Below are 25035 nucleotides of genomic sequence, written 5' to 3' on the forward strand. Positions count from 1 at the left end.
GTCCTTAAAGTAAGTTTCCCAAGCAATGATAGCTACCCGAGCTAAGCTTGTACCTCACATGCAAGTCGTCGAGAGTTCATTCCCGAGGCTAGAAACTAATAACTTTCGAAGATGTGTGTGTATAATAAAATTATTACTTATTTTAACGGTGAAGGAAAAAATCGTGAGGAAACCTTGCATGATTAAAAGTTCTTTATTACACACGTTTTGAAGAGCATGTTAAGTCCCTAACTCGCATTTTTCCAGCTTGGTAGACTGAATGTCTGGAACCCTAAACTCATTATTAGGAGAAGACTCGTGCCCAGCTGTGTGACAAAACGCGTTAAAGAAAACATGTACGATGCTCTATGATAATGGGGGTTAACTGTTATTGAAAACATAGAGCTGCCTGTTAATTGTTTCATAAAAGCTGCATAATCATCACAAAATTTATTCAGAACAGAATAACTACCGCATCTACCTCAGACATGCTCTTCACTTAGATTGTGCCCGCAAGCGGCGAGTTGCTTCACATAATTAGATTGCACTACAGGACGGAAGGTGTAAAGAAAACTGTACAATTTATTTATTTTTTATCTCCACGTTCTTATATACCAGCCTTGCCTTGGTAATTAAAATATATTTTTGTTACTTGGTGAATATATTTCCCTTCTAGTTAAAAAATGAGTGGTAAAAAGTAATGGATATTAGTTTAACGATATTTTGAGCTCACGAAATCAAATACCACTCACTGTACTATATCTCTTAACACATATGTACGTCAGTCTAACAAAAACAAACGCCACGATTCGTATGGGTTTACATTCGTACAGTAAGCCTAAAATAAAAACCATCCTTAAATATAAATCTGTACTACCTATGATCTAAATATAGTCTAGACTTTGAGTAAGTAATTAAATTTAATATTAGCAGATACGAAACACAAACATTAAAGTAACTAAACCATATTGAGTACAAATAAACCTGAACTAAAACTGAAGTATTTGAGTTAGTTCGTCAAAAGGATCAATTTCAGGTTCGCATCAGGTTTCTGAGCTAACCTTCTGGTTCTTTAAGATCATGTTACGTTAAATAAATTAGATAGACATCTAGACATCATTTTATTTCTCGCGAAAAAAATGTTTTATTTTTCTTGAATAAAAATTAAGATATTCTCAAGAACTCTGGAAAAAATGTATTTTTTATATTTAAAGATATTTAAATTTAAAGAACTATCAAATGTCAATCATATCGTTTAATCATGTCGGTTTTCGATAAATTAATAAAAATAATGTTCTCTTTGCCGATATTCAGCTACGGCGGCGGTGACTAGTTAAATTGAAACCGGTCCACAGTGCAGGTCTTTTTTATAGTGTAGCCAAATATTTCATCATCATGGTCCAATTTAATCCTTACTTAAATTGCTCAATTTCTAATACAAGCTCCTATAGTCCAACATCGTCCAACTTAGTGTAGAACCTTATATGCAGGGTTCACGGCTGGCGAAAGTATAAAAATTCTGACTTTAGAACATTAGTCACCCGCAGACATAATAATATGCAACTGACGGTGGTGTCAGATTTTTTTTTTGTTGTAAACTATATGTCGACAAATCGTACATTCTATGGCTTTTTACTAAGTTGTCGGACTATAATACCATATTACATGATCAACAGACTACATCAATGAGACATTACTCAATAGATAAAAACTAGATATTCCAGATGTTGCCATTATCTACAACTAAATAAGAAAGGAATACAAAATACTATCTATTTACTGAAGAAATAAGGCATTACTGAACAATAGGAAATATTAGTGGGAAGATTTCCCTGAAGATGTAGACAAATGTGAATAAGTAAATACATATTTTGGTATCTACGTTTAGACTTAGGTAGGTATAGAAAGACAAACATAATATTTTTTCTGTTATAAAAGATGCAAAACTTCTTCAAACTTTATCAAGTGTTAAAATAAACATTTAGAAATGTTGAATACCTTGTAGAATTGTGATGTGCTTGACTGATTACTGGTAACATATGGTAACGGATTTTTGGGGCGTTATCGTCGCGTTTCGAAAAAATTTCGACTGTAAGGTAATTTAATCTGTTAACGCCCTTAAAAATCTCTTTCTCGTTAGTCGCGAAGTAGTTAATGTAATAGGTTTTATTATTTAATCCCAAAATATTCATAAGACAGGAAACAATAATTAGATAATAATCTACGAGTGTCAAAAATGAAGATGAAAATTACTTCCTTAAATATAGCGAATGCCTAAATAACTTAGGCGATAAACAAAAATATATTATCTTCTTCAAGAATTAGGTCCGGATACACAATCCCTAAAACTACTTAGGATTATTCGTCACGACACAAACAAAGATATACACAATATTATGAAATACTCCGCCAACAATATAGTGTCGTATATTTACAGATTTGGTAAGAAATATGCCTTCTTTTCTAGTTTATACATAAGTCCATAACTTGTAAGGTTCGGGCACAATGAGACTATCAGTAAACCCATTTTATATGGAAGTAAGTTTACGAAAAATATTTCTTAGAGGACGTTCACAATATATGACAACCGTTCAACGTGCGTTTTGGTAACCGACGTTTACAACTACCAACATTTTGTTCAGGTTAAAGCGTTTGCATGTGTATCATATCAGAAAATACTCTTTATTGTACTGAATAAATAAATAAAATAAAGAAGAAGATACAAGAAAAAGAATAGACTTGAATAAAAATAAAAACAAAATAAAATTAAAATAATAGTACAAATGGCGGCCTTCTCACACAGTGGCAATCTTTTCTAGGCAACCATTGGATGGAAATGCCTATCTGACCACAACCCAGTCATCTGGGTTATAACACGATACCCTTCAGTAAGACTAGTTGTCAGACTTTCAAGCTTCTATCTACTGTTAACGACTATCTAAAAGACAGCTGGAACCCTCAATTTAACGTGCCTTCCGAAACACGGAGTCACTCGATTTGTATAAGTTCGTCACCCATCCACAGAGCAACCTCGGTAAGCGTAGCTTAACCTTAAAATGTTAGCACTTGTAAACGCGCGTTGAGCGCTTGTTATGTGAACGTGCCCTTCACGATGACGTATGAAGATATGTATTGTTGAGTAATATTTGTTTTCAAAGTACTTTGGTAAAGGTACCTTTATGACAGTTGATTAAATAACACATATTTTTATAAAGTTCGTTTGTTTCTACTTGAGAATAGTTTAGTATGAATTGTGTTTATCTATGGAAATGTGCCACCGCTCACCTCACTAACACTGAATTTCGCACTATTTTCATTAAGTAAACAATCAATTTTAAGCATAAAATACTCGTATATCGTGCACATATTAGATAATACTGCAATTTATTTCCTTGGGCCCCGTGCAGAGACCCGATGGGAGCTGGCGGATTCGCAAAAATGCCGAAATCGAGGAACTCGTAGCCAATCCTAACATCATAGGAGAAATAAAAGCTCACAGACTCCGTTGGCTCGGCCACGTCGAGAGAATGCGAGAAGATCGTAGTGTTAAGAGAGCGTACTTAGGTCGACCGACAGGACGACGCCCTGTCGGGCGCCCAAGATACCGCTGGAAGGATGTAGTGGAGGCGGATCTGAGGGAGCTTCAAGCCGGGGATTGGCAAGAAGTGGCCAAAGATCGGGCAAAGTGGCGTTCTCTCGTGTCGGAGGCCAAGACACATTTTGGGTCGTTGAGCCAATCAATTTATTTCAATCAACCACTATGATATAAAATTGTTCTTTAAACCAGACGCAAGACACTAAACTTTTAAACAAAACACGATTATAATTCCCTATAAATCACATTGTACATATTTAACTAGCTATCTTTATATACCAAACATCGAAAACGCTATAAATCGTCTCGCTCAAAAAGTAATCCCGTCCCAAAACAGATTCCCAATGAATCGCACAAATCAAGATTTATTATCTTGCACTTTTACGACTTTTATATCCATTCTTCATCGATCTAAACTTACACTTGGACCGATGGTAAGATAAATAAACTTTGTGCCTTATCATGGTTCATTCAAACCTTTTACAAAGTCATTATCTGAAAAGTTTTTTTAGAAAAGATTGGCAAAGATAAGAAATTTGGTTTGGTAGCAATTAAGGCGTTATCTGAATCTTAACGACCAGTTTCTTAATAGGAGGACAATAGCAAGTTTTGTAGATGGATTACAACCTTTTTTTAGAAGTTTTGCGTGAGACCTGTGGCTTCAGAATTATTTAGGTACTAGCAAAAATATTCAGTAGATACTGTACAATATTCTCCTTTTTGTTATTTTATCATAAGTTCGTAAGCCATTATTTTCGTTCTGAGAGTAGATGTACATATATGGTTTATTGTTTGATGCTTGAAAATGTACTGAATATAGCAATCACTAATATGGAAACTTAAGGTGTTGCAACAATTTGTTTAATGAAAACGTTGATTCACATGTTTTTATAGAATACTGAATAAAGTCTGTAATGAGTGTAAGGCGACTAGACTTAATGTGTGACTGGTAATTTGCGTTTTAGGCCAGTTTTACCAACTGCATGGTATGAGGCGCTAAAAAAGAAGTATTATTTTTTGGCCTGGCTTACTAAATGCCATATTGTAGCGAAGCTTTAAAACAAGTAACTACCGTTTATACTAATTAGCATGAAATCAAAACGACCATACATTTAATTCATCTAAACTCCCTATAAATCTTCCCCCCCATTAGTAACAGTCTCTTGTAAGCAGATAGAGAGTCCCCTAAGATAATGTATTAATTAGTTCCGTGTAAACAGTAACCAATTAACTAGAGAGTTGAAGCGGCTGTTTTTGTCGACTTACCAGCTGATTGGAACGCAAACAGATTCGTTACGAGTTTGTTGCTATGATCTATGTTTTAGACAAATTAATGAGTATTGACGTTGTATTAAATACTAGCTGACCTGCGCAACTTCGCTTGCGTCACATAAGAGAGAATGGGTCAACATTTTCCCCGCTTATGTAACATTTTTTATTGCTACTCTGCCCCTATTGGTCGTAGCGTAATGATATATAGCCTAAAGCCTTCCTCGATAATTGGACTATCTAACACTGAAAGAATTTTTCAAATCGGACCAGTAGTTCCTGAGATTAGCGCGTTCAAACAAACAAACAAACAAACAAACTCTTCAGCTTTATAATATTAGTATAGATTTTTCAAATCGGACCAGTCGTTCCTGAGATTAGCGCGTTCAAACAAACAAACAAACAAACAAACTCTTCAGCTTTATAATATTAGTATAGATTAGTATAGATGCGATCGATAAAGCGTGGGTTTTTATATTGTATAATAAATAACGTAAAACACAAGTCTTTAAGCTTTACTAGACGATTTCAATAGATTCGAAATATTTACCAATGGGTCTATTTTTACGATTAGCTGTAAGCCAAACCACTAAGCTGATTGTAATGCAATTTAGCATGCCGATAATAATTGAAGATCAAGCATCAAACATAGAGTATGAAACCTCTGAAAAAACTATAAGTGCTTAAAATATGGGAACAAACATAGTACCTACTTTACTGGAACCGCACGATCAGCCAATAATTGGATATATTAAGAAGGTTATCCTGGATGGCTTAACCAACATTTAAACTAGGTTGACAACTAACTCTAATAAATGAAAGTATTTATTCACAATAACTAATATTTTTACAACACAAAACCAATACAAATAGAAATAAAAACCAAGTAAATAGAATAACAGTGAACGACTAAAGATCCGTACAACGCCGGACAAGTTGCAGCTTAGTTGTTTAAATCGTAAAAGTTATCGCTTGCTTTTAGTTTAACAAGGTCTGGATAAGCTGAATCTATTTACGCTGCGAGTTTTTGTCCTTGTTTCAAAGTTGAAAAGAATAGCACAATACCTGGTGTTGCGCAAGTTTGTTATCACAGGTCATGATATAGTATTGCATGTAGTTGTTTTTGTAGAGTAATCCTGCTAATATTTGAAGTGTGAAACTTTGTGAGGATGAACGTAAGAATCATACTAATAAAAGATATAAATGCGAAAATTTGTATCTTATGTATGTTTGTTACACTTTCATAAAAAAAACGTAGGAGGATTTTAAAGAAATTGGGTAAGTACACAGATAGTTTATAACCTAAATTAACTCACTAGATTATTAGCGTAGTAGGTGCAACTAATACCACTCGGCTATCATTGCTTCTATATATTAAATACATTCATACAAAAACACCTTTTTTCTATAGGGGTAGGAAGAGAACAAAGTCCTCCACTTGCTAAGATTGCTATAAACTTAACAATACATATTGTCATACATGATCACCGAGCCGATAGAAAAGTTGTATGTAGTGGTAGTAAATCACTAAATAAAATGTATAATATACTCAGAGTGAGTCCGCACAAACACACACGATTACACGTTTGTTGTAAATGAAATATAACGTATAATATACATTCAGAACTCCACAAACGAAATTTCCCACACCCATTACCTCAAACTAAGCAATTCTGAAGTTCCAAACACCTTAAAACAAATTATCATATCGAATAGTATCGTACTTCATGTACGCCAGTACTTAGTTCCGAAGTAGCAGCTGTGCTGCAAGATTCCAATGCTAATGAACTCAACTTGTGCCATAAAGGCATATCATGATATTTGCATTTTGAGTAGCTTTGTACTGAAAGTTTAAGGAAATTATATGAGTATGTATTTTTGTTTGAGCGATGGTGTTTTGTGAGAAGGAAGGGTTGAAACGAGGTTACGAATTTTCTGTGATGTCGTCTTCGTAACGATTGATACTTGAAACCAATAAAAATAGTTTTTTCAAAGGCACTGATCAAGTTTCTGTTCACAAATTCTCAATGGCAACTATATACAGATCAATAACTAATGGTTTGTATAATATTTCACCTTTCAATCTTATAATATACAATACATATATTAAAGGAGCGAACATAATGGCTATATCGGGCTCGTCACTAAATACCAGATTAACATTTTTTAGCCCATTTTTGTCTTACTGCTAGGAAAGGGTTTCCTCCCAATCGAGGGAGAGGTTAGGCCTTGAGTCCACCATGCTGCCCATGTATGGGTTGGGGACTTTACATGCCCTCAACAAATCCGAAAATCCAACTCCGTGATCGCCACTTGGGTTACAATAGTATTGGGGCAATATTATTAAAATCTCGAACCAGTATAGAAAATTACTTCGACATACATTTCCAGAAGACTTTCCCGCTCTAGAGCTCCAAATAGCAGCTATAATTAACTGGATACAGAGTAACAGCTAGACTGCACATCATTGTCTGATTCAGCGTCATCAATCAACGCATTAAACGTCATTGCTCGCGACAGACGTAATGTCGCGATTGTTATGCACTCGATTGTAACGTCGCTATAATGGGGCCTACTACTATCATCCCGACTATCAAATCGCTATCGAATTCGTGTCACTTTAAATCTAGCACTCATGTAACTCGATTCTCTACTAATTTGATCAGATTGTTGTACAACATTTCTCGATGACAAGCCGGATGTCGGTAGTCAATAATGGTAGAAAATCGCGCTACAATTAATTCAAACTATTAACATGGCTAGCACGCCTGTCGCGAGATTTCAATATTATAGAACCATATATAGATTTTTCAATAATTGGCTTGTGAATCGGCTTTAATGTAACAAAATTATGAACAATGCGTTTATGTGACGTTTATTGCACAATTTATTGAAGAATTGAACGGTATCCATAAAAACCAAATTAAAATTCACATTGAAAATGATTTTACAACTCAAAATAATTTTAATTTGTACTTAAATACACAGATACATTAAACAGAAACGCTTCCCAAAATGAACGCAAGTAAAAGATTACACAAGCCACTCAGGTAATTTTAACAAAATATTTACATTAATTTCCTTGGAAAACAACCTACAACTAGGTACATAAACTTTCTTGTATAAACGGGGTTAAATAAATCTGCAACTCGGAACTTTGTTTCGTTGTTTTAAAGTTGTCGAGATTCTAGTTTGAAACTGAGCTAAATTTAGTCTCATTACCTTCTCTTCTGATGTACGGTGCAAGAAAGAGATGGAAGATATTTTAAGGTAATAAAATTAGCCTAATTACTTGCGTTTAGTCTTTGTCGAAATTCTCATTGCTTAAGTTAACGTTATTCAAGAAGAACAAGGAAATTGTTCCAGTTGGTACTGTACAATGCACAATGTTTTCAGTTTTTTTCTTTATTTTAATGTTATAAAGAAAAAAGTATGATATATAATTAACAAATAACTTAGGTATGATTCTTTTTAGCCCGAAATTTTACCTTTTTATAAGGTTCTTTGGGAAACACTGTCTGAAAAAATTACTAATAAATTAGACCTATGCTCATGACCAATATAGCAAACTGATTCAACATTTTTCAAATCAGAATTATTATATAATTTCTAATGGGATACAATAGATCTACATTAAATAACAGTTACCAAGAAAATATTATTCACATACCGATACACACTAGCACACGGTAGTGAAAGCGCCAAGTCCTAACACAATAACACCCATCTCAATGATTGAGTGAATCGCGAGCAATTTCAATTTGATACGGATTCCGACAAACGTACGTAAATTTTAATTGAATGCTTTCCAGTGATCCCTTTGATGTACATTTTGCATAGTTTGGGGGTCAAAGTTCAACTTGTTGCTCGATTTGTTTGTTTCATGTTTTTAATTGTGATTGAAATTGTATGTTTAGAATTTTTGTGTTGCATTGAACTGAGTAATTTATTTGTTAAATTGGTGAGTGATGTTACATTTTAATTGGTTTTATGAATAAAAATATTTTTTGGATTTCACATTAGGAATGCGTACTTCTTTATAAAAAATATTAAAGTTAGTCACTAACGGCAGAGATAACTCCGTAATATATTACTTCAAAACTGATAAGGTAAACAAAGAGCTAAACTATTTAGTTCTTTATTGACAGCCACTGAGCTTCAAAAAACTATAATAATATTATCGTCTCAAATAATATTTAATTTGCTACAAACCACTTAAAAATACACCAATCATTCTAAACAAAGACACATACTAACACAAACGCCTAAACAAATAACATTACCAGTTAAGGGAAGTAAATGTCCATAATAGGCAATATTAAAGCCATTTTGGATCCCAAAATCACAACTATCCGCACTACAGAACAATCTTTTAACATCCGTAACAACGTACCGAACTATCACCACCTTATTTATTGTGACCAATGGAAACCTAACAGCGAAAAGTTAAATTGAATATAAATCTATTCCGGGGACGTGTGCTTACTTGGCTTTACAACCACCGCGCGCGAAAATAGACCCTATTTCTTTATGTATAAGGTTGTTTTGCAATGTAAAATGATGTTGGTAAGGTTTGTACGACCATCAATACTGCGGAGAAGGGCAGAGTGTATTTAAATAAATAAAATAACGCGCTCGAAGGCAATTAGAGATTCGACGATATTTGTTTACGTTCACATCGATTGGTATTCTATTTGAAACTACTATGAACAGTAGAGTTTTGGGTATCCGATACATGAGAGCTTTAGTTTTGTAACTAGTATTTTAGTGTTAAATAACTTTGCCTAAATCCTGAACATTTTGTGATTGCAATAAATTCAGTACACGATACATTCAATCCACAATAATAAAAAGAACGGTAAAAAACTTGTTGGTGCATTTAGAGTAGAAATGTTTTTTTATTATTTACTCATTATATCTGCTGTAACATCTCAGAATACCTCTAAGATGGAATTGAGAAAGATGGCATCAAAAATTGGAAAACTTAAAACCGGCAAACTGAGTTTTATGATTGATAGGCGATAGACACTGAGATAATGCCTTTATGTATGTATATTATTTTGATTATACATTATTGTATATAAACACATTTTGAAACCTGCTATAAAAATAGGTCTGTGCAGTTTAAGTTTGTATATTCAAAAGGTAGGGTAATAGAACAAGTCGGCATCTTAAAATTTCTAGCAAAAGCCTTAGTCCTTGAATTCAAGATACTGGGTGGAATACCTAATTAATGTTCTCGCAAACATTAGCTTAACGCTAATCAAACGATCTATCTCAACCAAACCCCTCAAGTTAGAAGCGCAATCTAATTTAGCAAGCTCATGAGATTTAGCTTTGAACGGCTCAAAGGAAAGGAAGACTTTCTGATAAGCTATAGAAAAATGTGATATACATTTATCTTGTGAATAGTGTTAGTGAGAACTTCAAAGAGTAGAAGATAATAATAATAGGGACTAAGCAGCTAGGAAATTACACGAAGAATGTCCTAGCATTATTGTTATCACTCTGTTTTTGGATTAGTTACTAATAAGTGAGGTTGACTTATTGCAAATACCAACAATGCAGATTAGGTACTTTTAAAACTAATCTTATAAATCGATTTAATTGCTAGATTCATAGTGTAAAGAACTTTTGTTTCGGCAAATATTTCTACAATCTATAAATTCGAAAGTATCTTAAAGATACTTCAAAATTCTACTACATGTAATGCTACAGAAAGTGAACACTTTTCCGTCGAATCAAATCCTAACCTTTTACCACTTAACAAACTGTGTTTCACCTACCAGTGTATTTTTCGTCAGTTAATATGAATGTTTCCACTCAACTGCACAAATCTTAAGTCCACAAGCCGCACAGGGCAAGCCCACAAAGACACGTGTCTAATTAAGTACGCGTTCACGCAACAATTACTTCAAAGGGAACCAAACAGGAACTGGATACACAAGAGATGATTGTTTTCGGTATAGTGGGGATTCTGGAACATATTGTTTTGTATTGTTAAAGGACATTTTTTGCTAAAGGCCCCAATATTTTAAAGGAAATTATTTTTTAAAAGGTTCAAAAAGTAAAGTTAACAAAAATGCTATGGCAAAAGTACTGTTATTTTTAAGCTTACAATCTACGAAATGATTTTAAATAGACACTTAATAATATAACACAGGCCACTGACGAAAACGTTTTTTACCCGTTACTATCCCACAGGTCAAAGGTATTCTCAAATTAAGCCTTACTAAAGCTTAAGCAACAGAAAAAAAACTCGCAACCTAAGCCAAACTTCTACAAAACCATAAACCGTAACTTTCCTCTTGACGTGTATCGGTCATACATTGTACAACACACTGCAGCTACTCAACGACATACCGACTCGTTGGTCACAAACCAACCACTTAAACGGCTGGACGCTAAAAGTTTCGATGTTATTTTTCCATCTGATAACACTTCTGTTGGGCTTCGAAGTTAGCGGGATTTTTTGGGCTTTTTATTGTAAATGGCTTTTGTTAGGTGCTTCTCTTGTGTATACTAAAAGCACTCTAAATTGTAACTTGCTAATTTGCCTAGATGTATTGAGCAGGTTAGCCGTTAAACCATTATAGACTGATGTAAAACTTTTTTTTCGCTTCTTGATGTATTTAAAGGTTAGATTGGATTCAAAAATTCATGATGATTTTACGAGAGACAATAAATAAATTAACATTGAAATCCGAGTAACGAAACAACCGTGTTCACTTCATCACAATAAAATGAGAAACTATTTTTTAAATTCCTTTTGTCGCAGCTTTACCGCTATGATGTGTGCAAAATCCCCTTCCCCAAGACGCTTGCTTACTTCTTTACATAAATCATGTCACAACTCATACAGTCTGTCTTACAACAGTGACACACTTAATAATTGTACATCACGTAAATAATAAATAACTTATTACCTGTTCTCAAAGACACATTCTCGTCAAAGTCACGTCTTCGGCTTTCGTTTATCATTCACTGTGACGTAGCTGTTTTGCCGCACGACGGAGCGGCAACGTGCCGGGGACGTGGCGGCAACCGTGTGCGAGGCACGTCGTCATGCGTAAATACAAAGTACATGCTATGTGCGAATTCGTAGAGACGCAAATTGCAGTTTGCTACGTGGTTTTGTGGCATTTCGGTAGGCTTTGTCGAATAGATATTCGAATATGTAGTTTTCTGTTACATTTTCACCTATTAGGGACAACTAGAATAGTATTTATTTTATAAAATGTAGCTGTGTCTGTGAATTTTAAAACAAAGATATTTTCTTAATATAGGATTTTTTATTATTTAGGAAGTTTATCATGGAAAGAAATAACATGATTTATTCATAATTTTGCTAGAGCTACTGGGAACACTTTTAACGTGCTCTGCTGAACTCAAATACACCCACGATACCAGTAGGTGGTCACCCATCTATGGACAATCCTCACAAGCTGCGCATGAAGAAGTTTTACTCATACCTGTATTTTGTCATAATATAATGTATCATGTACGTTATTTTTTGTTTTGACTGTTTCTTTAATTACTTCTTAAGTCGTGAATAAATAATATACCTGCTATTATACTCGCTGCCTTCAAAGCCGTACTCCCAACTTGGCCATCCCGTTTGCTAAGTAACACATAAATTGTACGTCGTCTAAGTGCGGCCCACACTTACCCCGAGTGTGCCGATAGTTTCTGTCTTCCTGGTATACGGCCAACTGCTCTATAACTTTAAATTATTGTAATTTGTACACTAGTTCCTTGCCTTTTTAGTTTCAAGAATGTTTAAGCTTTTGGACTGTACTCTTAATTTTTGTAAGTGGTTGTAGTTTGAGAAGTTGTTTTGTAAAGTTCTTAAAAATATAGTTTAGTATAGTCTTCTAAATGTGAAGGATATGTTTAAAGAAGAAAAGTACTGAAAGAAATTATATGCCTAAGTTCCGCTTACACTTTTCAGACGTTGGTTAGTTATATAGCCAAGACCAACTGACATCCTACTAAAGAACATAAACGTTAAAATCTTTTTAAAATATATTTATAGCAAATGTGCTCCGAAAATCAGTATGTACTATAGCTCTATTTAACAAAAATAAAAAACCTAAACATCCTTTAATACATATCAAAATATCACCCAGATACACAATATCTACCAATACTTATTTCTTCGTAAAATTTCCGATAGTAGGACCCGGGGATACAATTTAGCAATAATTGCAACCTAACATGGCTCCAATAACGGGTCGCTTCCTGACTCTTTATTAAAAGCTAATATTGTTAGTGCACAGAATGATATTGACTATTGGTGATATCCACAAACATAATCTATACTCACAAAATGAAATTTTGGAAAGTTAAGGACATGATTGCATGTGACTGAGTTTAATGAAAATTTCTCGGAATTTATAAGCTTAGATTAGATTTCCTTTCCAATTTTAGCGCAGTAAGATATTTAAGTTCTTGGTAATGATATTTGAGTGGGAAAAAGTTTGATTATGTTGACTTTTGGTTCAGAGATGTCTATGTTGATTGACTTCCTTTTACAGTATTTAATAAACACTTAAATACTTCATTTAAGTGGTAATTTTTTTTTTTTTTTTTCTTGTTAAAAAGACAACTCCCGCACTAAGAATTGCTCTTGTGTCGCGGGGACTTTTACAAACATACAAACAACGGACACAAAGCACAACCAGACCCGAAACAATTATTTGTGGGTCGCACAAATAATTGTCCCGTGTGGGAATCGAACCCACGACCTCCCGACGCAATGGTTGCGGCGTGGTGACCTAAACCACTGCGCCACGGAGATCCATTTCTACTAGCAGGATTTAGTTAATAGCTTTAAATCTTTCCTATTTAAGATATTTTCATATGAGCATATGTAAATCCACCCACGTTTCGCCATTTAAATGTAGGTTTCTTGTATTAAGAGGTAATTTTCTATCCATTTACCAGGTACGTAACGAGAAATAATATAATCTTATATAAATGCGAAAAGACCAATAGTACCGAACCGGGGACCATGACCTGAAATCTCATGATCAGCAGCCGAATACACTACCGGCCCTATACTTAAAGGGATTTTTAATTGACTTTTCGAAACACTTTATCATCATAATACAGCTACTACACTTACCATAGTATTATTCTTCCATCTTTGTACAAACACAAAGCACACTCTGACTTGAAACATTATACTCGCAGTTGTGTAAATATTTGCTTGACCCACGCAAATTTGGCAGTCAAACCTACGATACTTGGCACAATCATGCAATAATAATACCCACTACCTTATAGACCTACATTTTTCGAAGACTTAAATACTCGACTGCCTCCATAGCGCAGTGGTTAAGGTCGCTACGCCGCTACCATTGCGTCGGGAGGTCGTAGATTCGAGTTCACGCGAAACAATTTCATGCCCGTTGTTTGTATGTTTGCAAAAGCCCCCGCGGCACAAGACCAATTCTTAGTGCGGAAGTTGTATTTAAAATCATCCCCTTAAAAGTCATCGAGCTAAAACGATGTCCAATTAAATTGAAACAGTGCGAAATACAGCTGAAAAATACACACACTATTACAAAACACACTTGCAATATGACACCGTATCAAATGTTTCATTAAAAGCTAATTTTCAAAGTGCTAGATAAAGGCAGTTGCACATGCGACACATGTGAACTAATTATTGTAACGCTGTACTCATCGGTTGTATGTTCGTGATGTCCCTTGTGACACAAGACTCATTACCAGTGGGGGGTCCGTCATTTACGAAATAAATTACTGGAACAGTTTGTGGAGACCCTTATAGGCACGCAACTATTCGGTTCTTCAATGTTTTACATGCACTGTTTAAGCTATGGATTGTATATGGCTCTACCATCCGAAATGGCGGAAAATCACCTACTGTATTTGACCATCATGGGTTTCTTTACTTGAATGAATAAATAATAATAATCCCTAACACACACACAATCAACAAAACACGATAGCTGAAAAACTCTCCAAATATATTGACCTCAAAATTGAAATTACACGAATGTGGCAGTTGAACAACGTTACAATAGTACCAATAGTCCTTTCCACGACTGGCGTCATCCCTAAGCAACTACATCAATCTTTAAAATCATTAGACCTCCCCCCATACATATACACAACTCTACAAAAAGCATCTATTCTGAACACGTGCAGAATAGTCAGGAAATTCCTCCAAACTGATGATCATACAAGTAGTCCAGCGCCTACATACACACAACAGACCACATCATCACTATCACACGAACCCACACATACATCAAGACTCTCACACTCTTAGGTTAACACTTGGCTTCGGCCCGTGTTTTCCCTAAAACAACCGGCAACAGCCGAGATACAAAATGTATAAACTAAAAATAAAAATAATAATAAATCTTTATTTCAGAACCAGGTTCCATAGGTTTTTTTTACAATTTTAATTATAATAAAATCACAAAAACAAAAACTAAGTATTAAACACTATTAAAATTAGAATTAAAATAAAAATCATTGAATGATTGATTTAGATTTTCACCTTACTATGTTATTATTAAACAATGTATACAATGTGCATTTTTAGTTTTCGTGTGTTAAACCATAACGAGAGCCAGCACTGTGACAGGAATGTCTCTAAATCAATAAAACAGATTTAAAAGACAAACTTGTTACATAATAGCGAAGCACCATTCCAATTGATGCCACAAGTATCAAAACATGTCCGTGTATATTCCCCTTAACACAAAAGTTACCGATATTTCGAACATTATTTGTAGTTTATGAAAACCGTTGAAATTTTAGTTAGCATCCCATTAAGCGTTCGTTTGAACTGCGCGCCTATTACACTATGCAGATTTGAATAAATTTTCAACTGGAAATTGTTGCTTGCATCGAATTTATGAAGCTTGTTTAAAATATAGCGCACGTGCTAAATTACAGCTACATATTTTACTAGTAGGATTATTTTACATATACGTTGGGAGATCCACTCAGCCGGAAATTTGTGATAGATATTTAAAGATAATTCGCGTCCGATAAAAGTCTTACTTTTAATTGTACGTTCGTTATGCTTCTAAGATCATCATCAAATATGAGTTAGATGCAATAGGACATTAAAAGTAATAAAAAAGCCAGTAGTCTATACCCCAAATAATAACATCTTGATCCAAATTACATCGAAATTAATTCCGATTTGACCTTTCAAGACGAACAAACACATTGAGTAAAGATTAACATAACCCAGTTACAGAACAAAACGCGCATATTTATTTCCAAGAACACCAAAAACCGGCCAAGTGCGCGTTGGTCTCGCGTGCGAAGGGTTCCGTAACGTTTCATGTATCCCTTAATGTTATATTTTATTCGTTTTTAGTATTTGTTGCGGTAACAGAAATACATAATTTGTGAAAATTTCAGCCTCCTAGCTATTACGACTTATTAGATACAGCCTGGTGACAGACAGACAAACAGTAGAAGCTTAGTAATAGTGTTCGGTTTTTACCCTTTAGGTATGGAGCCCCAAAAAGTATCATACATGTTCTTCGTATAAATAAAACCTAAGTTCTTAAAGCAACAACCCTTCCCGTCTCAGTTCAAGCTCAAATATTTGCCTTCTCCGAAAAAATCTCGGAAAGATACCCGTATGAATATTGAGATGTTTAATTCCCTAGAGCTTATACGAGAGAGGACTAGAAAACAGAAAATTATCATTTCATATTGAATACGACCCGGCGTGGCCATGTTTTGTACGTATTAGTAATATTTTTACTCAGACATTTTTTAGGTGGATGCTTAAATTAGGTCTTGAAAAATATGACAGTTGGATTGTACAGAATGAAACACGATTTGAATCACTAATAATTTTTGACCTTTACAATTGCAACAACTGCATCTACTAGTGCAGTAACTTTCGACCAACCATTGACCGAAACTATTTTAAGGGATATACCCAACATTTCCCAATTCTTTATGTAAAAGTTTCTTTTATACACACACATACCTTCGAAAAGTAATTGATGTGCTGCCTAGGGTTTGAACGGTCAGCAACTTACCTGGGAGGTGTCAACTTATAACACTTAGCTATCACCATCCTGTGGCTGTACTTTAACCACAGGACCTATATGCTTAAGAACTTCTATATACTATAAATATGTAAATACTACTGATCAATCAACAAAACTTACCCGCTGTAACCGATCACAAAAACAAAATTGACTCAGACTAGTCCCACTTGATCCCGAAATGAATATACATTTGGTATTATTTCCTCAAAAAAACTACTGAACTCGATTCCTTTATAAATGCAAATAGGAAAGAACCTAGAGGATTTTGACTGGAGCTTAAATGAAATTTCATTATACAAAAATGTTGGGATTGTTGTTCGAATTGTGGACAGTAAATAGTTATTTCCTACAATTTGATTTTATTTGGCCAACGTCTTCGATAGTTTGTATAAGATTAGACCAATTGAAAAACATAAAATGAAACCTCAAGTTGGAAAATCTCTAGTCTAAGTAAAGTCTAAAATCTACAGTCATATTTTCAGTTGGACCTTTTTGTTCGAAAATATTAATTCATCCCATAACTCCAGAGCGAGTGAGGGGTAAGTCCTTAAGTCCAGCAGGCTGGCCAAGTGCGGATTGTATGCCCTCACGAAAAAAAAAAATTAATTATTGTTTGTAAAGTTTTAAAAATGAGACAGTGTACACATTTTATGATACTGTGCGATAGGTAATATCTAATAAAAAATACTATGATAAGTCAACAAGTCATTGTTACAGTTGTCTGAATACTTGAAAGTCTATAAATAAACAACAATTGTGCATTTTAATCGATAATAATGATAATATTATGTCCTATTGATAAAAGCCCTAAGTGGTTATATCTATTTATTCGCCGCGATAATGTCTGCCCAGTGCGCAAGTATGTTACGAAATAATTATGAAGTTAATCTATTGATGCGCACTATTTAAAAAAACATAGTTCACGTAAATTTTGTTAAGTTATATAAATGTGTAATTAGAATTCTATAAGTATGTTTATCAATTATTTCGTTACCACAGTACAAGCTCTGTTTAGTTTGGAATCGTATGATCGTGTATGAGTGGTCCAATGATATATTTATCATAGCACAAGTTTTATTTATATGTTTACTTATTTATTTATAGGTGGTATTCTGAAGCATAAAACAGTGCAGGAAATCATATATGATCATGCTATGTTTTATATCAGCGCTCGAAAACTTAATTCATTCTTGCACAAAAATCCATTTAAAAAAGCAAATGCGATACCTGCGACTTGAACCAATATCACTGAATACTTAGGCGAGGTTCCAACGTCCCACTCAGCTCAGCTCTTGGCAACGAGAGTCCCAAACACGACGGAACAAACAAAGAATATTGTGTAACTTTAGCACCCGGGACCAATCACTGGAAATATATAAAGGTGATTTCACGATAACACTGGGTTTATATCGTAAGTGTTTTCTTAGTAAAACTAAATACTATTACACACGTTTTGCATATATGTCCAAAAGTGATGAATCCACATACAATGAGGTGGCTACTAAAAATGCTTGTGTCTATCTTTCAATCTTAATTTTGTTGTAATACCTCTAGAAACTATGTTTAGCTTTCAATGTTTTTAATTTTTTTTGGACCCTATTATCTTACTCGTCTACAACCCAAGCTCATCATGAAATTTACTTAGTTTATTACTAACTGCAATGAAATAATAGTTTAATCTTGGTATTTTCGTCAGTTCTCTTTTACATTGTTTTGACCTTTTTTGTTGCAGATAAACTTAGTTATAATTACAGTAGTTTACAATTCTAAAAAAATATAAAAGACATTTCAAGGCTAGTCGAAATAAGACCCAGTACAGGAGCGTGTCAACTTCCTTTACTTCACAAAAAACACATACAACATAAACACCCCTTAAACCAGTGTATCACAAAACAGTAACTAAGCCAGACACCAGACAGGTGTACAGCCGGACAGTAATGAAAATCAGCTGCCAACAATACTGGCTACCCTCTTCAAGTGCGACATATATTGCTTTTTCGCATCTTTCCTTAAAGCCAGTGGTCAGACACTCTTGTACCGTCTGAGTGATGACTTCGCAGAATTACTGCCTTGAGATATTTTTGGAGACGTGAATGGACGTTTGGAGTTCGCTAATGGTACGGAAATAGAGTTTGGAAATGTTTCTAAGAAATATCACTTATTGATATGAAAACAAGAGATTCGTCTTATTACAATAGGTTTCTTTTCTTGGAACACATTTTTTATGCAATTGTACTAATATATATTCACAATCGCATAAATTATTGCCCCGTGCGTTGTAAGTCGAAGAACTTAGTACCTACTGAGTTAGAACTCAGTTTTAAGAAATATAGTTCTACCGTCTTTTCTTTTTGAAACTCTTATTGGTGTTAGCTATGATAAGAATCCGTTAAAGGGTTTGGTTTATTTTAAAAGAATTGTATTTAGAAATAAACATCATTACTGGCGAAGTGTGGGTGTATTTCATACACCTCTGTCTACACCATCGGCAGGCGTGATAAGTATTATACATGATAATAAATAGCGTGAATTACTTAAAAGACACTTTTTTTAATAGAAAATTACCGTGCACCTCCACTCAAATAATTACGATCCTTGCACAAGTCCAAAAATTAAAATTGGTGCTCAAAGTTTTAAGCCGAAACAGATTAAATGAAAGTTGTATGGAGATAAAAATGTAACATGAAACTTGGGCTGAAGCCAAACGAAGTTGTTCAACAAAAAGAACTTTTGTACTCCAATCAAATTGGCTTCCATACTTTTTTGAGTGGGTGTGTATGTATATTTTTGATTCGAATTTTAGATAGAATTTGCCTGCAGCGTCGTTTGGAGCAAGGAAAATATTTAATAGAAAGAAAAAGACACGTTTTTTTCATATAAAATATTTTTGGTTTTGTGTTTAAATATTTCTGCTAAGTTTTTCTTCATCTATTATTTGAAAGTATTTCTTGCATAGATATGTTTCTCTAACTATTCTTCTTATGTAACGTTTCTTCAATCTTTATATCTTAAGCACGTATTTACGCCCATTAAAACAGATAAGGGTAGTAGAAGCAAAGCCGAGCCTTATAACGAAACAATCAAATAACTTTTATCAGAAATTAAAACTTGATCAAACACCTCGCAACCCCTGAATAAATAAACTACCGCTAAATGTACTTAAGAAACCGGGGGTAGTATTGCAAGCAAGTAGGTAAGAGCTTAACTTCTGGAGATGGGTGGCCGCATAGTGGTATTTAAACTGAGCGTCTCTCTGTAATTTTGATAGTACATAAAAACTCGGTGCCGGTTGATACCAATACATATGACAGTCTACGGCTTGAATAGCTATGAAGTGTCATAGCTATTCAAGCCGTAGACTGTCTGACTGATTCATTCATTCATCTGAACCTCACTAAGTTTTTAAATATCGTATTTGTATACACAGTCATTTAAACAGTCTAATCTTTGTATGTCATTCATATCATAACAGTATGTTCGAGAAAGTTCGAATAAATTCATTGTAATTAGTATAATATTGCGATAACCCCACGCAATTGTTTTATGTTAGATAGTGTTGTTATATTTTGTTTTAATACCGTTTTAGATTGTCATCATGACTAAGGTATATTATCATAGAGGTTATCTTCGTGTTTCTGGGGCATTTCATAAAGTTCAAGAAGAGACCTCCAGGAGTCGAAATCTTTCACACGAATAATTTATAATTGACATTTGACATTGTTTAATACCAATAACATTTATGATTAGTTATGATATAAACCAATGATATTTAGCTGTGTAGTTGAACGATTATTTGTGGATCTAAATAATTATACCGTGTGGGAATCGAACTCACGCTGCGCCACGGAGGCAGCATGCCGGTATCTAAAACTTTCTACCTCTATATTAACAAAAACATATTTTGTAATCAAAATAACTAGGCTACATACACCACACACCTCCATCAATACACGCAAACGTTTCACTAGAAACGCTTAGCATATTACGCGAGAACAGCTTAATCTAATTCGCCGAGCTGTGTTCTAATCCATACATACAATCCTGAGTGTCTAGAACCAATTTGTATGTATGTAGTAATGTAGTAATCAATTTGAGTAGTTTTCCTTCCTTGTACAGTGTAACAAGGAGATAGTAAGCCGTTTTATGTAGTAGAGGAAAGTTGAAAGGATTTTATTAAGCAGGTGCTTTAGTTAAATTCAATGAAAGTAATAAAGTCTATTGATTGGAATTGAAAATTGGTGTATTCTAATTTATATAAGATTTTTTTAAGTAGCTTAAAGTATTAAAATGTGCTCGGTATATAACAATAATGTTCGCTACCTATTGCATGGTATATACATTGTACGGAATTGTACCCAACAATACAATTAACAGTGAAACTTCATAATTTTTTTTTTGATTTGAATGGCCTCAGGTAAAAAAACAGGCAAATATTTATTTCGAGTCTTTAATATTAACACATTAATATAAACAAATATTGTAGTATCATAATGAACTGGAATATAATTAACCATTAATTTTTTATCTACATACATACATATACATACGCCTCTTTGGTATAGGCAGAGATCAAACAATGCCACTTGGTACAATCCTTACAAACTTGCCTCATTCACATCACATCTTGTCATTCAGGATCTCGGATTTCTTATTATCTAATATTATTATACTACTACTATAACTAGGCTTTTACCAATCTCTATCACAAAGTAAACATTCACATTTTCAAAATCGATATTATTATGTCAAACAATTGTTCGAATAATTAAATATTTCGTGGTATCAAGTCATAACGGGCATGAGGATCCCTAAGGCCGAAGGGACTGCGTTCAAATCTTTCCGGAGCATATTTCTGTTCGCCCAAAGTAAAACGACGCAAAAGCCACGCGAGACCAGTCTTGACTTGGAGACGAGCGAGCCTTGCACCTGAAAATAAAATAGATCTATTATAATACTGGCACTTTTTTCTAAAATTCTCCCCAATAGTAGGAAAAATAAATATCATGTAAATCAAACGTGTATCTAAAATTGATATGTAGATTCTAAATAATTAAACTTAGGGAATTATTTGCAGTGTCATAGGTTCGTTTTCTTGCTAAACAATAATAATCTTTGTTGCAAAGGAACTAGCATAACGTAAAGAAGTTCTCACGGAAATGCTCCTTAAACAATTAAAAATATATAAAAACATACTCTATCCCTATTTCCATAAAAAATATTTTGAATATAATATGTAAACAAAAACTTCACTTTCCATATTCGGCTAAAACTACATATGTATATAACTAAGAGTACAAAACATATTGTAAAAGAGGAAAATCAATAAAGAAGGTAATGTATCTATATAGCAGGTAAACAAACAATAACAAAAAACAGGAAAATTGCATATATCTGAGTTAATTCTTGAAAGTTATTATAAAAGACTAGTGACTTTACACGTTCTACGATTTATAGATTAAATAGAACTTATTTATAACCAAATAAGAAGCGATATTTTACTCACCAATACAGATTCGATTTCCTTCTCCAAACGGCATAAAAGAATATTTCTTAACATCAGCTATATTGTTCGGTCCGAACCTTTCCGGGTCAAACTCATCAGGGTTAGAGTAAAACCTCTCATCTCTGTGTATCGCATACGCAGGTATTATAATACCGGTACCTTTCTCAATTATAACTTTACTGGGTAACACTGTATCTTTAGTGCATACTCTTTGGATAAAACCAATCGGAGGATACTTTCTCATAGCCTCATTCATCACCATTTCCATGTACTGCAATTTCTCAATGTCAGCGTATGTCAGTTCCGTTTTCCCAGGCTCAAATACGCTGTCGATTTCTTCGTGTAATGTTTTCAAAATTTTCGGATTACTGGCCAGTTCTAGTAAAGTGAAATGCATGGTGTTGGCTGTTGTATCAGCTCCAGCGATGAAAAAGAAGAACGCTTGAGCAGCAATTAACTCATCAGTCGGTTCTAACTGGAATCCTGTCGTCGGATCTTGTAACACTCCGTTATTTTGCAACTCCACACAAATTTCTATGAAATCGTGACGTTTTATATTAGGATTACGTCTTCTCTCTTCCATCACACTTTTCACAACACCAACAAAAAAGTCTTCGAACTCTCCAAACACTTTAAAGTTTAGTAACTCAGATAGTTTTGGAAATACACTTGATACGAAACTCTTTATATTAGTTGCAAGTGAGGGTTCTACAGACCTCCAAGCCATGTCTAAGAAAGGAGAATCCATAGTGCTGTTATTAGTTTTAGTATCAATACCAAATACAGAGGCGCCAATAGATCCCGTAGTGTAAGTATACAAAGCATTAAACGGCTTATCTCTCATACTTTGATTATTTTCAACCAGCTCGACGAAATCTCTCGCACATTTTTCTATGATGAAAAACATATTCTTTAGCTTCGAGCTAGTGAACACTGGAGATAGCTTTTGTCTCAAAAGTTTCCACGTATTGAAGTCATCCATGAACAACAAATTGTTTGACAGAACATCATTCGGGTTCATATTGGGCAAGATACCTCGGCTGTAGAAACTATGGAAATCGCCAGCAAAGACCGCCTGAACGTCTTCTAAGTTTTTCAGCATCAGCATTGGAGTACTTCCCGCAGTTGTACCGATATGTGGAGCGTCATGTTCGTCGTAAACAGTCTTGCAAACTTCTGGCATTGAATGATTGCCGAAAAAGAATTTGTACATGAGGTCGTCGACTTGAATGATATTTTTCTTCCGCCAATAATTTCTATTGCTTACACTGAACTTTATTATGAATAACACAACACAAAGAGTTATTAATATTATGAATAACATTTTGAAGCGTACGTTCTCGTATAGGTCAATTGAGAGACTACGGTTATCGTGCGCGCGTTGTGTTACTTAAATAGACATAACATTGTTTGTTCGTCTTATGATAATTTATTGTAAATCTCAACGTTGTTTTGACACCTTCTTAAGGTATGAAGTATTCATTAAGCCCTATCTAAGTAGTAAATTGAGCAAACTTGTTTATATGTTTTTGCTTTGATTTTTCAACCTAAAACATTGTTGCACCATATAGTGCAATTGTTTATTTTTATTTACAGAACAATGCATATGTTACAAGTACTTATAAAAATATGTGTCAAGGAAAACTCTAAAAACATATTACTAGGATGCAATGTCCAATGTTAGTCATTTCAAATATTTATTGCATGAGGTCATTGAACTCCTCAACACTGTTATACTTTCTAACCCATGAAACTGAATAAAAATCTTTATTCAATGTAAACATTAGTATGTCTATCAGATGTTTGATTTACATAGTAGACACTACGTTGTTTGACCTCAATTGACCTTCAGAGAGTTCATAACAAATTATCTTATTAAACTGTTGCGCTGTACGTTTATTGTCGATTATTACTCGTGAGCATGGCCTTGTAACGTGCACCGACACATAACGCAATAGATACATAGATACATACATAAATCGCGCCTGTTATACCCAATAGTGCAGGCAGAGTTGTATAAAACACATTTATATTTCGCCAAGACCAATTTTATTCCAATACTGACCCGCGCAACTTCGCTTGCGTCACATAAGAAAGAATGAAAAAAAAATCCCCGGTTTTGTAACATTTTTCGTTGCTACTCCGCTCCTAATGGCCGTAGCGTGATGTTATATAGCCTAAAGCCTTCCTCGATAAATGGTCTATCTAACACCGAAAGAATTTTTCAAATCGGATCAGTAGTTTCTGAGATTAGCGCGTTCAAACAAACAAACAAACAAACAAACTCTTCAGCTTTATAATATTAGTATAGATAATTTGAGCGAGTTAATTGCCACTTACCAGGTACGTTAACTCCGGACTACTTTTGAAAATATTTCAACATAAATTCAAGAAGACGAATAGCTCATCGTCCGGTCTGGAGATCGAAACTGAGACTGGTGATCGACATTTGGATACACAACCGTCAATCTATCTATCCAACCATACGATAGATAGATAGACTACCCTCAAGACAATAGCAGTCAAAACATCAACCTTTTCACGAAAAAATACATATTACTGTACATTTTCATAGAAAAAGGCGTGTTTTTAGGTATATAAAAACAAATCAATAAGCAATCAACTAAATC

The 25035-nt window shown here is 34.2% G+C and overlaps 1 protein-coding gene across 1 annotated transcript; it reads right to left on the reverse strand.

Moving 5' to 3' along the window:
• Window positions 1-21274: 21274 nt before the first annotated feature.
• On the reverse strand, window positions 21275-23782 carry LOC142979077 (putative cytochrome P450 6a13). The gene is made up of 2 exons (XM_076123840.1): window positions 22406-23782; window positions 21275-21828 (listed from the first exon to the last, which is right to left on the reverse strand). The coding sequence occupies exons 1-2, from the start codon at window positions 23727-23729 to the stop codon at window positions 21668-21670; spliced, it is 1485 nt and encodes a 494-aa protein (XP_075979955.1). The 5' UTR covers window positions 23730-23782; the 3' UTR covers window positions 21275-21667.
• Between the last annotated feature and the right edge of the window lie 1253 nt (window positions 23783-25035).

The sequence above is a fragment of the Anticarsia gemmatalis genome, chromosome 2, assembly GCF_050436995.1.
Source record: "Anticarsia gemmatalis isolate Benzon Research Colony breed Stoneville strain chromosome 2, ilAntGemm2 primary, whole genome shotgun sequence".
Classification (NCBI taxonomy): Eukaryota; Metazoa; Arthropoda; class Insecta; order Lepidoptera; family Erebidae; genus Anticarsia; species Anticarsia gemmatalis.

What these genes read in the sequence shown, in the direction of transcription:
- LOC142979077 (XM_076123840.1), bottom strand. Translation starts at nt 23,729, where the DNA reads ATGTTATTCATAATATTAATAACTCTTTGTGTTGTGTTATTCATAATA. An exon ending in AGGAAATCGAATCTGTATTG is followed by an intron (nt 21,829 to 22,405) that starts GTGAGTAAAATA and finishes TTTTATTTTCAG; the next exon opens with GTGCAAGGCTCGCTCGTCTC.